General features: G+C 38.9%; 1 protein-coding gene and 1 pseudogene across 1 annotated transcript in view; both read left to right on the forward strand.

Moving 5' to 3' along the window:
- IL1RAPL2 (interleukin 1 receptor accessory protein like 2) overlaps positions 1–18,367 on the forward strand; it is a 1,440,342-nt gene that overhangs the window by 696,451 nt on the left and 725,524 nt on the right. Inside the window, exon 3 of the mRNA XM_036270972.1 lies at positions 14,449–14,635. Coding sequence (XP_036126865.1) covers positions 14,449–14,635 — 187 coding nt within the window. The remainder of the gene's footprint in view (positions 1–14,448; positions 14,636–18,367) is intronic.
- LOC118635921 lies at positions 8,753–10,331 on the forward strand (annotated as a pseudogene).

The following is an 18,367-nucleotide window of genomic DNA, read 5'->3' on the forward strand; positions in this document are numbered from 1 at the left end:
TGGACTTTGCCTAGTAGCTAGTACTCATAGTACCTGGAGTTCTTTCCTGCTTTAGCTGCTTTCTCTTGATTTACCTTTTTTTGTGCCTAGGTCAGCAAGTCGTTTTTATCTTTTCAGAAGTTCATGGCTCTCTGGTACTATGCCTGTAGCCCAATTGACCTCTTCTAGGTGCTTTCCTATCATGTAGCTCTCCTAATTCAGTGGCATATCTCAACCCATTGCTGCCAGTGTACTGTTTTTATTATATAGGTATTGTTCATAATTACTGTGTTACATATAAAGTATAATTATTATTGGTTAAAATATGTACAACAAGTAATCCTAATAGCAATAACAATTCTAACTACAATTTATTAAATATCTACTATGTAGCAGATTCTGTATTATATGTTTCATGTACTTTATTTTCATAGTTACAATAGCCTGGAAGTGTCAGGTATTGTAATCGTTACAACTGAAAATGGTAAACATATTTTTGCTCATGGTTGTATAATTAAAATAACTCCTTTCTTGCCCAGCCAGTGTGGCTCAGAGGATTAAGTGTTGGCCCATGGACTGAGAGGTCCTGGTTTGATTCCTGGTCAGGGCATCTGCCTAGGTTGCGGCCTTGATCCCCAATAGGGAGAGTGCAGGAGGATGCAGCCGATTGATGTATCTCTCTTACATTGATGTTTCTATTTCTCTTTCTCCTCCTCTCTCTTAAAAAAAATAATATCAGCATATTTTAAAAAAGAACTCCTTTCTCTAACCTCCAATGGAAACACCATAAAGGACTTCTTATTCTCATTTTTCAGTTGAGGAAACTGAGACTGAGAGATGTTACATAACTTACCCAAGTACAATAGAGTGAGTTGAACCCAGGGGATCTTAGTTCAAATCTGGTGCTTTATTAAGAAACCACTACATTATTATAGATCCCTCATTTAGTCTACCTTGTATTCTCACCAGGACTAAATACATTTGGGATAGCTTCTTTCAGGACATTGAACACACTATCTACTTCTATTGCTGAGACTGCTGGTCAATAGCTCTCTTTCACTGGGATTATAACATAAGAAAGGCAAGTAAGTCTCTTTCACGTATATGAGTGAACAACGTGGAGCAGGTATGATCAACGTTAGTAACATTGAAAACTGTTCAGAACACTGCATACCTATCAGAGGTGATTCTCTTTCTTCTGTGTTCAATGTCTTTCTTTTTTCAATCTTCACCTGAGGATATGTTTTTATTGAGTTTTTTTAGAGAGAGAGCAAGGGATATGGAGAGAGAGAGAGAGAGAGAGAGAGAGACATCAATGTGAAACAGAAATATCGATCAGTTGCCTCCCATGCACCCTGGACAAGGATCAAACTTGCAACCTGGGTATGTGCTCTGACCAGGAATTGAATCCATGACCCTTCAGTGCATGGGATGACACTCCAGCCAACCGAGACACACCCGTCAGGGCTGCATTCAATATCTTTAAAAAAACTGTGAATATTTATCTTACTTCCATCCCTCATACCTACCCTAGTCTTTTTTGTCTTCAAACATAGCTAGTATTTTCCCTTTTGGTGGAATGCTGATGCACAAAAACTTTGCTAGTCCTTATGCATGTGGTACAAGAATACCTGCAAAATGTTCTGAGTCACATTTAAATAGGAAATACGATATTTGACCAGCCATATATTTAAATTTGTAGAATTGGAAGGGTGAGGGTTGATGCCAAAGTGGAGCAGGGAAAATATATGTCTTGAATACATACCTTTTGATGCCTGTTCATTTAATCAACTAACATTTACGGAATACCTACTATCTATATTTTTAGATACCAGGAATAGAGTGATGAACAAGAACAGCAAATTATTTGCTTACACTTACAAAATAAACAAATGATAAAATATCAGAGAAAAACGCAAATGAATAGGCTTAGCGTACTCAAGGAACAGAGGAAATGCCATTGTGACTGCACTCTAATGCGTGAAGAACAGAGTATTATGATAGGCTGGATCATGTAAGGCCTTAAATTAAATAAGAAGACATAAAAATGTTTATCACTGAAGTGTTGAAATTAAGGTCAAGAAAAGCCAAATTGATTAAACCACTTTATCTTTGTGCCTTAATTTTTTTAAATTTAATAATTAATTAATTAATTTTTGTTACAGATGTTTCTCCCTTTTACCCCAATCTGATTTCCCCCTCTTCCTCCCTTCCCGCTCTGTCCCCAGCTTTGTTGTCCATATCCATTGTTTTTTTTTTTTTTTTTTTTTTTTTTATCCTCACCCGAGGACATTTTTCGATATTTTGTTCAGATAGAGTGAGAGGGAGAGAGAGAGAGAGAAACATCGATGTGAAAGCGACACATCGAGTGGTTGCCACCCACACGACCCAACCAGGGCTGGGGACAAACTGCAACCAAGGTACGTGCCCTTAGCGGGAACCGAACCCGGGTCTCTCCAGACCACAGGCCGATGCTCTAACCGCTGAGCCAAACCGGCCAGGGCTCCATTGTTAATGTATACATGCGTATAAGTTCTGTAGTTTATCTCTCCCCCACCACCCCCTCTTCTGGGGATTGTCAGTCTGTGCCCCACTTCCACATCTCTGGGACTACCCCATTCCTCAGACTTTTATGTTCATTATCTTCCATAAATAAGTGAGATCATATGATACTTGTCTTTCTCTGTTTGGCTTATTTCGCTTAGGATAATGCTTTCCAGGTCACACCAGGTGGCCTCAAAGGATAAGAGATCTTTCTTTCTTTCTTACAGCTGAATAGTACTCCATTGTGAATATGTACTACAGCTTTTTTATCCATTCATCTACTGATGGACATTTGAGCTGTTTCCAGATCTTAGCTATTGTAAATAGTGCTGCTACAAACATGGGGATACATATATTCTTTCTGATTGGTGTTTCAGGCTTCTAAATGTTCATATGACCCAAAGCAATCTATGGATTCAGTGCAATCCAAATCAAAATACCAATGACATACTTCACAGAACTAGAATAAATACTCCAAAAGTTTATATGGAACCAAAAAAGACCTAGAATAGCCACAGCAATCTTGAAAAAGAAGAACAAAGTTGGAGAGATCACATTACCACATTTCAGGTTATAGGACAAAGGCACTGTAATCACAACAGCATGGTACTGGCACAAGAACAGGCAGATAGATCAAAGGAACTGAATATATAACCCATAAATGGACCCAAGACCCTATGCTCAATTAATATTTGACAAAGATGGAATAGCATACAGTGGAGTAAAGACAGCCTCTTTAATAATTGGTGTTGGGAAAAATGGACAGCTACATGCAAAAAAAAAAAAAAAAAAAAAAAAAAGGAAACTAAACCATCAAGTTACACCATACAAAAGAATAAACTCAAAATGAATAAAAGACTTAAATGTGACCCCTGAATCCATAAAAATCCTAGAAGAAAACGTAGGCAACACAATTTCAAACATCATATGCAGCAGAATTTTCACTGATACATCACCTAAGGCAAAAGAAACAAAGGAAAAATTGAATACATGGGACTACATCAAACTAAAAAGCTTCTATACAGCAAAAAAAAAACTATCAAAATGTAAACACAACACATGGTGTGGGAGAGCATCCTTGCCAATGATATATCAGATAAGGGGTTAATTTCCAAAATATATAGAGTACTCATACAACTCAACAAAAGGAAGACAAAAAACCCAATTAAAAAATGTGCAGAGGAGCTAAATAGACAACTCTCCAAACAGGACATACAAATAGCCAAGAGACATATAAAGAAATGCTCAACATCACTAATCATCAGAGAGATGCAAATTAAAACAACAATGCGGTGTCACCTCACACCTGTCAGAATGGCCACCATCAACAAATCATCAAACAACAAGTGTTGGCGAGGGTGGAGAAAAGGGGACTCTAGTACACTGCTGGTGGGAATGCAGACTGATGCGGAAACTCTGGAAAACAATATGGCGTTACCTCAAAAATTTAAAAATTGAACTGTCATTTGACCTTCTTGCCTTCTTTAAAAACAAAAATCTGGTGTGTTTAGTCTTATGGGTTTTGAAGAGGCTGTCAAATACCTAACAAAAGATTGGAATTTTCTTATGTTTGATCCCCACTAGGTATATCTTATGTCTATAGCTTCTAGAAACCTATACTGAGGAAGACTGAAAAGTAATAGCTCACAATTGATATTGAATATTTGGGTTGTACCTGAACATCATAATGGGAGTGATTTGATAGAATCTTTCTCAGATAACATAGGCATGGGTATAGACAGAAGTATTTACCAGTAATTAACGTGAGTGGAAATCCAAGTAGCAGTTATTTTTTATTTTTATTTTTTTTAATCCTCATCCAAGGACATTATTCCATTTTTTGTACAGACAGAGTGGGAGGGAGAGAGAGGAAGAGAGAGAGAGGGAAACATCGATGTGAAAGGGACACATCGAGTGGCTGCCACCCGCACGACCAACCAGGGCCGGGGACAAACTGCAACCGAGGTACATGCCCTTAGCGGGAACCGAACCCGGGTCTCTCCGGACCGCAGGCAGACGCTCTAACCGCTGAGCCAAACCGGCCAGGGCAAGTAGCAGTTATTTTGATTAACTTCACTCATAAATCCATGGGCAGAGATTCCAAAATGGCGGCAGTGTTAATGGAAGATACACAGACTGTCTCCTAGGACCAAACTGCAATTAAAATTAAAATAAAGACAAATTGATGGGAAAAAGCAACAGAAAAGCATCTTGTGAGAATCATATAACCAGGAACACTGACTTGATCATGGTAGGTTTGCAGAGGCATGAGAGGTGGTTGGAGGCTTACAGACAGCAGCAGCCTTAGCTGTGAGCAGTGCCCTTGGGTTAAAATCCCAAGGGCTCCACAGTGCAGAGCTGGGACAGATGCTAAAATAGCCACAGTCACTCATCTTGGGCTCTGGCAGAGGGTGGGCAGACTGGACTGGAACTGTGTGGGCATACTCGCGATATGGAGGGAGCACAGAGCTTTTGCTGAGTTGTAGCCACGCAGGACAGTGGCCATCTTACTCCTTCCCAGGGCTCCAGGACAGGTGGGGGGACCCTCCTTGGAGATTCACCCCTAACCAGGTGGGCCATTAAAATGCAAATTGAGGCTCATTATCAACCAGCATCTGCCCAAACTTCTGGAAATCCCCTTATGCTGAGCATCTGAGGGAGTTTTTCATTCAACTGAAAAAACAAGGCTCTTCAAGTAACCACTACTGAAAGGCTCCAGGCAAAAAGCTAGAGGATAACTGTACCATTTCTGGGCTAGCAACTCTAACCAGGAAAGTAAGACTTGACAGTGGTGCTTAACATGAGTCCTCCCTAGCTCATCCAAATCCAGGAGAGGGAGCCACAAACAGCAAAACACCAACACCCACAGGGAAAATTTGGCAGGCTCCAAAGCCAACTGTGATAGCCAAAATGGTGAACCACAGAAACAAAAGCCAAAAGAAAGAACAAGAGACCTCTATGAAAAATGAGACAAATGTGGAACAGTTATGCAAGTTAACAGAGGTAGAACTCAGAGCCATGACCTTGAGGAAGCTCAACAGCATGAGTAAAGACATAGAGATGCTGAACATAAACCTATTGAAAATTAAAAACCGCCAAGAGAAAATCAAGAATGACATATCAGAAATAAAGAACACACTGGAAGAATTAAAAGCACAGTAGAGGAACCTGAGGACAGGATCAGCGAATTAGAAGACAGGTTAGAAAAAAATCAACCAATCAGAAAACCAAAAGGAAAAAACAATTAAAAAACAGGAAGACAGCTTAAGAGAACTGTGGGGCAACTGAAAACGTAATAATATTTGCATCATAGGAGTCCCCGAAGAAGAAGAAAATGAGGAAGGGTTAGAGAATATATTTGAAGAAATAGTGACAGAAAACTTCCCTAATTTGATGAAGGAAGTAGGCACTCAAGTTCAAGAAGCACAGAGAGCCCCAAGTAAAAAGAACCCCAACAGGCCCACACCAAGACATAGAAAATTAAAATGCCAAAAATTAAAGACAAAGAGAGAATCCTAAAGGCTGCAAGAGATAAGCGATAGGTAACCTACAATGGAACCCCCATAAGGCTATCAGCTGACTTCTCACAAGAAACACTACAGGCCAGAAGGGAGAGGCATGAAGTAATCAAGTTCATGCAAAACAAGGATCTGTATCCAAGACTACTCTACCCAGCAAGGCTGTTATTCAAAATAGAAGGTCAAATAAAGAGCTTCACAGACCAAAAAAAAAAAAAGGCTAAGCGAATACATTAGCACCAAACCAGCACTGCAAGAAATGTTAAAGGGACTGCTGTAATTAGTAGGAGAAATAGAAAGAAAAATATAACCAAACTAAACAAAGATGTCAATAAATAAGAACATATCAATAATCACCTTAAATGTAAATGGACTGAATGCTCCGACACAGACACAGACAAAGAGTAGCTAATTGGATAAGAAAGTATGACACACCTATATGTTGTTTACAAGAGAGCCACCTCACAACGCAAGACTCAAATAGGTTGAAAGTGAAAGGATAAAAAAAAAATTTCCAAGCAAACAGAAAGGACAAAAAAGCTGGGTTGGCAATATTGATATCTGATAAAATAGGTATCAAAATAAAGGCCATAACTAGAGACAAAGTAGGCCACTACATAATATTGAAAGGATCTATCTAACAGAAAGATATAACCTTGATAAACATATATGCACCCAATACAGGAGCACCAAAATATATTAAAAATCTTCTGGAGGACTTCAAAGGAGAAATTGACAGCAATACAATCATAGGAGGGGACCTCAACACCCCACTGACACCACTGGGTAGATCCTCTAGACAAGAAATTAGCAAGGAAACAGAAACTCTAAATGAAGCACCAGACTAAATGGATTTAATAGATATCTACAAAGAATTATACCCCCAAACTTCAGAATTCACATTCTTCTCAATTGCACATGGGACATTCTCAAAGATAGACCACAGTATAGGACACAAACAAAATCTCTACAAGTTCAAGAAGATTGAAATCATAACAAGCATCTTTTCAGATTACAATGTCACGCAACTAGAAATCAATTGCAACAAAAACATGCAAAGACATTTGAACACATGGAGGCTAAATGACATGTTATTAAACAATGCATGGGTTACCAAGGAGATCAAGGAAGAAATTAAAAACTTCCTGGAAACCAATGAAAATGAACACTCAACAACACAGAACCTATGGAATGCAGCGAAAGCAGTTCTGAGAGGGAAGTTCATAGCACTACAGGCCTACCTGAAGAAACAAGATATATTTCTAATTGACTGTCTAACCTCACAATTTAAAGAATTGGAAAGCAAACAAAAAGAAAACCAGAGATCAAGTAGAAGGAAGGAAATAGTAAAGATCAGAGCAGAACTAACATTGAGAGCAAACAAAAATTCAAAGGATCAATGAAACCAGAAGCTGGTTTTTCGGAATGATAAACAAGGTTGATAGACACTTAGCTAGACTCACCAAGAAACAAAGAGAGAGAACTCAAATATAAAAATCACAAATGAAAGAGGAGAAGTAACAACTGACACCACAGAAATACAAAAGATTGTTAACAACTACTATGAACAATTATACGGCAAAAAATTCGGCAATCTAAGCAAAATGAACAAATTTCTAGAAACACACAGTCTCCCAAAACTGGACCGGGAAGACATAGAAAACTTGAACAGACCAATAACAGATAAGGCAATTGAAGAGGTAATCAAGACTCTCCCAGCAAACAAAAGCCTAGGCCTGGATGGCTTCACGGTGAAGTTTTATTGAACATTCAAAAAAGAACTAACACCCATTCTCCTCAAACTATTTCAAAAAATTCAAGAAGAAAATAGACTTCCAAACTCGTTTTGTGAGGCCATCATAATTCTAATTCCAAAACCAGAAAAAGACACTACAAAGAAAGAAAATTACAGGCCAATATCTCTGATGAACATAGACGCCAAAATCCTGAAGAAAATATTGGCAAATGGATCCAGCAATACATCAAAAAAAATTATTCACCATGACCAAGTGGGATTAATCCCAGGGATGCAAGGCTGGTACAATATTCGCAAAACAATAAATGTGATACACCACATAAACAAAATGAAAACTAAAAACCACATGATCATATCAATAGATGCTTAAAAATGCGTTTGACAAAATCCAGCATCCATTTCTGATAAAAACACTCAGTAATGTGGGAATAGAAGAATCGTATCTCTACACAATAAAGCCATATATGAAAGACCTACAACCAACATCATACTCAGTGGGAAGAAACTAAAAGCATTTCCCTTAAGAACAGGAACAAGGCAAGGATGCCCACTTTCACCACTTTTATTTAACATAGTACTGAAAGTCTTAGCCATAGAAATCAGACATGAAGAAAAAATAAAAGGGATCAAATTGGAAAGGAGGAAGTGAAACTGTCATTATTTGCAGACGACATGATATTATACATAGAAAACCCTAAAGACTCCATCAAAAATCTACTGGACTTAATAAATGAATTTGGCAAAGTAGCAGGATACAAGATTAGCATAAAATAATCCACCAGGCCCAGGCTATGGAGCATAAAAAAGAGCTGGGACCGTCTGATGCGATGATTGATCCCCGGGCAGGGAACAGGGTGACTTCGGTGGTGAGAGGGACCTGGCGCTGACCCTGAGTGCATGTGACCACTGTCGACGTGCAAGCCCCTGGCTGGGTGTACCCCATTGCGCGCCCACCATGAATCTGACCAGTCAGAGCGGCGAGGCCGGCACCAGCCAGCTGCTCTTCTCCAACTTCAACCAGGACATCACATTCCTAGCTGTTGGTAGTAAGTCCGGTTATAAATTTTTCTCCCTTTCTTCTTTGGGTTAGCTGGAACAGATCTATGAATGCACTGACACTGAAGACATGTGCATCGTGGAAAGACTGTTCTCAAGCAGCTTGGTAGCCATCATCAGCCTCAAAGCTCCTAGGAAGCTAAAGATTTGCCCCTTTAAGAAAGGAACTGAGGCCCTGTCCGGTTTGGCTTAGCGGTTAGAGCATCGGCCTGCGGTCCAGAGAGACCCGGGTTGGGTTCCCACTAAGGGTGGTACCTCGGTTGCAGTTTGTCCCTGGCCCTGGTTGGTCGTGCAGGTGGCAGCCACTCAATGTGTCCCTTTCATGTGGATGTTTCTCTCTCTCTCTCTCTCTCTCTCTCTCTCTCTCTCTCTCTCTCTCTCTCTCTCCCTCTCTCTCCCTCCCATTCCACCTGAGCAAAAAAAAAAAAAAAAAGGAACTGAGATCTGCAACTACAGCTACTCCAACAAGATACTGGCTGTGAAAATGAACAGGCAGAGGCTAATCGTGTGTCTGGAGGAATCTCTGTACATACACAACATCCGGGACATGAAGGTGCTGCACACCATCCCGGAGACGCCCCCAAACCCAGCAGGCCTGTGTGCACTGTCCATCAACAACGACAACCACTACCTGGCGTACCCCAGCAGCACCTCCATTGGAGAAGTGCAGGTCTTTGACCCCATCAACTTGAGAGCTGCCAACATGATACCTGCTCACAACAGTCCTTTAGCTGCGCTGGCTTTCAATGCCAGTGGAACCAAGCTTGCCACTGCTTCTGAGAAGGGGACCATGATTAGGGTATTTTCCATTCCAGAGGGACAGAAACTCTTTGAGTTCCGGAGAGGAGTTAAGAGGTGTGTGAGCATCGGTTCCCTGGCCTTCAGCATGGATGGTATGTTCCTCTCCGCTTCCAGCAACACGGAGACTGTGCACATCTTCAAACTCGAGATTGTGAAGGAAAAACCTCAGGAGGAGCCCACCACCTGGACCGGCTACACCGGAAAGATGCTCATGGCTTCCACTAGCTACTTGCCTTCCCAAGTAACAGAGATGTTCAACCGGGGCAGAACCTTCGCTGCAGTCCGCCTGCCCTTCTGTGGCCACAAAAACATCTGCACCCAGCCACAATTCAGAAGATTCCCCGATTGCTGGTGGGAGTTTCAGACTGGTACTTGTACATGTACAAACTGGACCCCCAGGAGGGGTCAAGTGCACCCTCATGAAGCAGCACAAGTTGGATGGCAGTATGGAGACAACCAATGAGATCTTAGACTCCACCTCTCACAACAGCCCCTTAGTGACTCAGACCTACAGCATGGCTGTAGCCAAAGATGCCCACGTGCCTGCATCTCCAACAAGGCTCGCCTACACAGATGAGCTGGGTGACATGGGCGGCACATGTCTAGAGGAGGAAGCCAGCGCCCTGCGGCTGGAGGAGGACAGCTAGCATCCTCCCATGATTCTTCAGTGGGACTGAACTTGACCTGTGAACTCTGACCCCAAAGCACAGAACACTGGCTGACAGAGGACTTAGTGTTATGCTGCTATGAACTTTGAACTGAGTTGGGGGAGAGGATATCAGAGACTTAAAAAGAAAAAAAGATTATAGCTGTAGTCTCGTTCCCTACTGTTGAGAAATACATGGGTTTCACTTCAGTGGCTTTTAATCTGCTATGAATTTTAGCTTTCTGTTTGTTTTCTCTTTTTGCAAAAATTAACTTCAGTGAAACCCTTGAAACCTCCTTGCTTTGCATGTTAATGTACCAAGTTGGCCTAGGACAGCTAGAAGCCACCTCCACAGCCGCAGCCGTGTGCGGATTAGGCGTGCAGAGCAGGGTGGGTCTGCTCAGACAGCCCAAGGCCCTGGGCTGGCATAGGCAGCAGCCTTGGACAGGGGTCCTCTCAGAGTCCCTCCTGGACCATATCCTCTGCTTTATTTTGTTAATTAAATTCTTTCCAAATTGGAGTATTCTGGGATTTCTTCCATGGCGGACTTCTGTTTTTGATCTTGTTTTTCATGAGGTTGTTGACAGAGAGGCTCTGTCATTCAGACCCTTTCCTTCCAACAGCGAGGGAACTTGAAGGCATGCCTAGGAGCACCAGAGCCCAGGGACGTGGTCTCCCCTGTGTAATTAAATAATCTGGTCATTGCTTTCATCCTGTTGGGAAAAAAAAAAAAAAAAAAAAAGAACTTGACAGCATTCTTATACACCAATGATGAACTCACAGAAAGAGAAACTGAAAAAACAATCCCATTTACCATTGCAGCAAAAAAATTAAGATACCTAGGAATAAACTTAACCAAACAAGTAAAGGACCTATTTGCAGAAAACTACAGGACATTGAAAAAATAAATAGAGGAAAATATAAAAAAGTGGAAGCACATACCTTGTTGATGGATTGGATGATGTACATCATTAAAATGTCCATATTACCTAAAAAAAATCTACAGATTCAATAATCCCCATCAAAATACCAATGACATACTTCACAGAACTAGAGCAAATACTTCAAAAGTTCATATGGAACAAAAAAAAGATCTCAAATAGCCACAGCAATCTTGAAAAAGAAGGACCAAGTACGTGGGATCACAATACCAGATATCAGATTATACTACAAAGTGACTGTAATCAAAAGAGCCTGGTACTGGCACAAGAACAGGCATATAGACCAGTGGAACAGAATAGAGAACTGAGAAATGGACCCAAGACACTATGCTCAATTAATATTTGACAAAAGGGGCAAGAGCATACAATGGAGTAAAAACAGCCTCTTTAATAAATGGTGTTGGGAAAATTGGATAGCTGCATGCAAAAAAAATGAAACTAGATCATCAACTTACACCATACACAAAAATGAACTCAAAATGGATAAAATACTTAAAGGTGACCCATGAATCCATAAAAATTCTAGAATAAAATGTAGGGAACAACATTTAGGATATCATATGCAGCAGAATTTTCACTGATACATCACCTAAGGCAACAGTAACAAAAGAGAAAATGAACACATGGGACGACATCAAACTGAAAAGCTTCTGCACAGCAAAAGAAACAACCATCAAAATGGAAAGGCAACCCACTGTATGGGAGAACATCATTGCCACTGATACATCAGATAAGGGGTTAATTTCCAAAATATATAGAGTACTCATACAACTCAACAAAAAAAGACAAAGAACCCAATAAAAAATGGGCAAAGGAGCTGAATGGACACCTCTCCAAACAGGACATACAAATAGCGAAGAGACATGTGAAGAAATGCTCAAGATCACTAATCATCAGAGAGATGCAAATTAAAACAAGAATGAGATATAACCTCACACCGGTCAGAATGGCCACCATCAGCAAATCATCAAACAAACAGTGCTGGTGAGGGTGAGGAGAAAGGGGGACTCTAGTACACTGCTGGTGGGAATGCAGACTGGTGCGGCAACTATGGAAAACAATATGGTGTTACCTCAAATAATTAAAAATTGAACATCCATTTGAACCAGTGATCCCACTTCTAGGAACATATTCTAAGAAGGCTGAAACACCAATCAGAAAGAATATATGTACCCCCATGTTCATAGCAGCACTAGTTACAATAGCTAAGATCTGGAAACAGCCCAAAAGTTCATCAGTAGACTAATGAATAAAAAAGCAGTGGTACATATACACAATAGAGTACTATGCAGCTGTGAGAAAGAAAGATCTCTTATCCTTTGAGACCACATAGAGGGACCTGGAAAGTATTATCGTAAATGAAACAAGCCAAGCAGAAAAAGGCAAATACCACTTGATCTCACTTATTTATTGAATATAATGAATATAGCAGTCTGAGGAATAGGGTAGAGCCAGAAACATGGAAGTAGGGTACAGACTGGCAAACCTCAGAAGAGGGGGTAGTGGGGGAAGGGAAGAAATAAACCACAGAACTTATATGCATGTACACATAACCAATAGACATGGACAATATAGCCAGGGACAGGGCGGGGTGAATGGGGAGGAGGGTGTCAATGGGGTAGAAAGGGAGAAACATCTGTAACAAAAAGAAAATTAAAAAATAAATAAATAAAAAATAAATCCAAGGGGCAGCTGCAATGTGGAATTCTGCACTTTGGATAATACTTGGCATTTTGTGAAATTTCAATGAGTACAAAGTAGTATGAATACTAACAATGCTTTGAGGCCAATGTTAAATTATTGCTTCTCATGCTAATTCAATCTGTCAGAATTATTTTCACTTGATTTTTAAAATACTTGGTTTTGAAGTACTCTTGACACTTTGTAAAAACAGTATATTTTATTTTTCTGACACCACAGCTTTGGTGAGTGGTTTTGTACCAAATTTAATAGAGGTTACACAAAATGTTTTATGTATGGGAGGGAGAAGAGGAGGAACCACAGAATTAAAAACAAAGACCTGGGTTGCTTTTAGCATCTGTTTTACACCCACATGAATAAAATTCACTTGGGAATTACTAATAAAAGGAGGAAAAAAACAAGGTATATTGGAGAAAAAAAATTGAAGGCAAAAGAAGACCCTTGAGCATCCCAAAGACAGGCCTCTCCCTCCCAAAGCTAGGAAGACACCCAACATGGAAGGTACTTTGTATTTTTAACAACAAATGTCCATTGATATTCAAAACAGATACAGTTCTGATATGTCCCACCAAGAGCTAAGACATTTGACCTTCTTCTAAGTCTTACCAGGTTGCTTCTGATTTCTTCTTCACACTTACCAGTTTTCTTTTTTGTGGTTGATATCTTCTGGACTCCACTTACTGTAAGGTAGGGAAAGGTTATGGTATATACATAAGGAAATGAAGGTCATATTGTATTCCATAAATACCCATATATAATGAGTTAACCAATTAATGGTCAATTTCTAAAGTGACCTTATGGTAAAATTCATTGTTGAAATTCCTTCACAATGCCAGTTTTGGTGGATGAAATTCATCAAGGCTGACCCCTTTCTACTAGGATTTCTCCTTTGTGGAAAGCCAGAATTAGACCCTTCAGATATCTCAATAAACACTGTTAAGAGCTATGTAAGGTAACAGGTATCTTCTATATGTTGATTTGGTTTTTGTTGTGTATCCTCTCAAAGTACATGTTGGTTTAGAAATCAATGGCAAAATCAAATAACCTATGCAATATCTGGTAATGGACTGGCCATAGGGGCAGAGCAGAAATGACTATACTTCTAGTTACAGACTTTCTCACATGTTTTCATGATCAGATTTTCAACATAAAAAATATTTATCTCTTATTAACTAATGTCACCCCAATAAATTTAATAAAAATATTTATCATTAGGAAAAAAGTCCTACCATCTTATGGTTCAGAAGATGGGTACAGCTGTTCTATGTAGCTATGTAGTTACCTCATGGTCTGAAATGTCCATATTAACACTTTGTTTCACATATTCCTGTCAGAAGAAGTAGAAAACTGGTCTGTGTTTTTGTTTTGTTTTTGTTTTTATGTTGTTTCTGATTTCTAGGCAATGTCCTAAATGGAAAAGCCAATACTCTTGAAATATATAGTATACAAACAAAGTTATAAACACCCAATAAAGTCATTTTGCTATTTCTTTCTTTGTTCCTACAGAAACTCGACATATTGCATGAAGGTGTCAATGTCCTTGACTGTTGCAGAGAATGAATCAGGCCTGTGCTACAATAGCAGGATCCGCTATTTAGAAAAATCTGAAGTCACCAAAAGAAAAGAGATCTCCTGCCCAGATATGGATGACTTTAAAAAATCTGATCAGGAGCCTGATGTTGTGTGGTACAAGGTAACTCGGCATGGTGTTAAATGCATTTTTGTACCTTAAGTCAATAATTGGTTTTGGAATAGGAAATGGGAGAGCTTTTATTTTTGGTTTTTGGTATTAGATATTTTACTGAGAAATCACCAGATCCATAATTAAATAATACAGAGATATAAATCTTATATGCCACTGGTTTTCTTGCAATTCCATCTGTGGGTGTCAGAAACAATCCCACCTATTCCAACTGCTAAAAAATTAGTAAAATCTCACTTCACCTCAACTCATGAGAGAAAATGAAAAGAAGAGTTAAAGTTTAAGAAACTATTTGAGTGATATAGAAATATGATTTACTGATAGGAACAAAAGCCCACCATTACGAGTAATAGTAGTTACAAAGAATAACAACTGTTATCATGGTCTAGAGAGCCATTGCAGTTAATGTAGAGGAGAAAAATGGGCCCAGTACACGGTGTGTGAACCCAAGAAATAATGTGTTTAACTAGAAATAAAACACACTAAAAAATTGAATAGAAGAGATTTAAAGGAACTATTTACAGAGGTGTGGCATGGGAAAGGAGCTGTGTCACTGGAACTTTGCAAGAGTGGTATGGGCCTGTCCAGAGCCCTGGCCTTTGTGGAACATATGGACTGTGGCAAATAGAGGGGGAGTGGGAAAAATAAATACCCTAATTTCTCCTAACTCCTGCCTTCCAGTTTCTCACTACTACCTCCCCCTCTCCCTAGTGTGAATTCAAATGAAGTGAGGGGGCAAAACCTGGAGATATAATGAATAGTATTCAGCTTCCCTGGTGATAGAGTAGGGCAGACAAAGGCAGAGAATGGATCTAAGGGAGGAAGCAGAGAAATTACCTTACAATATTTAAGCTATGATAGTTTGACTGCTAGCCAAAGGCCCTATGGTCCTATAACAAGACTGAATGCCTTCTGCCAGCTCTGAGCCACAGTGGTTAACACTCAGTAGAATTTTAAATGTGATGGCCAGAGATGATCAAGGAAGTTTTCTGCACAGGTGCTGTGCACATTGTTGAAATCAAACATACATAAAATGTGGAATAGATTGTTTCTATAGGATTTAACAGATCCTTAATTCCCTTGGAAGCCTAAACCTTAATTTCTATAGCTGCCAGTGGTTTTACATTGGGAAGCCTCTCCATATGACACATGGAGAACTCATCAAAAGACACCAAGAGCATGTCCTGAACTAGAACCTCAAGCCTCTATGAAAATTGTCTCCCCCTTTATTTTTCTTAAGGAGATAAGAATGTGGCAGATAAAAAGAAACATGATGTTCATTATGCATAAATATAGAATATTCATAATTTGTGGGACTATTTTGCTATCATCAGCCTTGTTTGTAATTATTAAACACTTGCTATGTGCTGTCCACTGTGCTAAGCTTGGTCACTACATTATCTCAGTTAGGTTTCAGTGCAACTCTGTGTGGTGGGCACGATTATCCTCATTTAATAGACAAAAATGTGAGGCCTAGAGGGATGTAGAAACTTTTCCAAAGTTACTCAGTTAACAAAATTTGGTTTTGTATCTAAAGGCAGTGTGACTCCAGAGTCACATTGGGGCTAAACTCAGCCTTAATCATAGGCACTTCTCTCAGGTACAGCACTGGTGCAGAGGATCCAACAAAAAGATAGAGTAAGATGGTTTTATTTCACTTCTATACTTGAAAGGAGGTTGACTACCTCAAAAGTTAGCATCTAGGAGTAAAATTAAGGACATCAGCCTTCTCTTACAATATTCATTCTACTAGCTCATCTTCTTACCTTTCTGCTAAACTCTTTCTTCCTCTTTTCTTCACATCTATAAACATCACTATCATCATTATATACAAAAACAATTTATTCATTGGGCTATGCTCACTCTTATTCTTTCCTAGAAATGGACCAACAGTGGTGAAACAAATGGCTCTCCAGCTATCCCTGTGTAATTGCATTTAGTATTTCTACAACATTTTACTATTGATATATAATAATCATAATAATAGCTAATATTTATTGAGTACTTACTATATTTCAGGCTCTGTTTTAAGTGCTTTAGTTGGTTTAAGTCAATCTCTAGCATTAATATATGAGGTAGGCATTATTATTATGTCCATATTATAGAAGTTACTGGAGACTCAAAGAAATTAAGTAACTTAACATAAGTTACACAGCAGTTTTTGATTTGCAGTTTGGCTAGTGGGCCCATCCTCTTAGTCATTCTACTATATTAATGGATATACATAAAATACCAGAACCCAAATTTAAGCTCCCAGATAGATTTTTAACTCTGCTTCTGACACAAGGTTTCAAGTAAATCTTTGAAAAAAAAAATTAATGTATTAGGAAAATATTTATTTTTAAGTCAATAATTTCATCATCTGCCCTACTTGTTTTGCAGTTGTGCTCCTGCCAGGCTGAGCATGAAGTGATTTTGCTCTGCCTATAGCAGTGTAAAGAGGAGGACACACTTGTTCAAAGTTCATTTTGGTATTTGGTATACATCCAAACTTAGACAGGTATAATGTATTATCTCTAGTCTTTTAATAGTAAAAAAACAAAAAAAATGTGTTTTACATGATCTTTTTCCCAGTCACCTTTTCAGGTATGTGTGATATTTAAACTTTTTTTTTTTTTTTTTTTTTTTTTTTTTTTTTTTTTTGTGCTCTGGCTGATTTGGATCAGTGGTTAGAGCATCAGCCTATGGACCAGTGAGTCGTGGGTTAGATTCCGGTCAAGGGCACATACCTCGGTTGCAGTTCATCCCCAGCTTTGGTCAGAGTTGTGTGGGAGACAACCAGTTGATATGTCCCTCTCACATCAATGTTTATCTCTTTCGCCCTCTCTCTCCATCCCTCCCACTCTATCTGAAGATAAATAGAAAAATATCCTCAGGTGATAATTAAAAAAATAAGAATAAACTTTTTTTTTAATTCATTCAGCTTTTTGCTTACTCTTTAATTATTTTGTATCATTCTTATGTTCTGTTAAGGTTCCCCAGCCTGTCTGACATATGCTATTGTAGGCCTTTAATGTCTATCCTTTTATACCTACACATAATCACCAATGGACAGCAAGGTAGGGGCAGATCAGGTAGCACTGGATCATGTTCATAAAAATGACTGAGTAAGACTATCCTGGTTGTCTTAGGAATGTAAAAGATATGTGTAAGGGGTCATATTCCCTTTATTTGAACTGTCAGTTAGTAAAAAATAATAATAGGAAGAAAAAGGGCTACACTTCTAGCACTTCCTCCTGACACTATATGAATGAGGCTTACATAGTACAACAAAATATACCATGATATTAGTGTCTTGAGAAACATTTTTGAAATAAGAGCTAAAGATTGTTTTCTTTATTGAACTAAGAACACTAGAACAATCTCATTATTTACTGAGAACACTTGTTGCAGGAATATTGAATCCTTTTATCCCAGTTCTAAGCAAAATAATCCCCTAACTTTAATAAAACAGTAATAAAAATGCAAATACATATTTTTTTGGTAAAACACTCATCTATTTGATTAGTTACTTCAGTTGATAAGAGACAGATGCTAATATGGTCAAGGCTACCAGTTTGCAACTTCCATTTTCTTACCCCAGTGATCTCAATTTCAGATGTTTGCCATTGGTTATATGGGATGGATTTGGGCATTAATTCATGTTTCAGTGAATATTCATTCTTTTATTTGTACAACTCTTCATTTATTCAAAACATTTATTGAATAATTACCATATGCTAG

The sequence above is a fragment of the Molossus molossus genome, unplaced genomic scaffold (genome assembly GCF_014108415.1).
Source record: "Molossus molossus isolate mMolMol1 unplaced genomic scaffold, mMolMol1.p scaffold_m16_p_2, whole genome shotgun sequence".
NCBI lineage: Eukaryota > Metazoa > Chordata > Mammalia > Chiroptera > Molossidae > Molossus > Molossus molossus.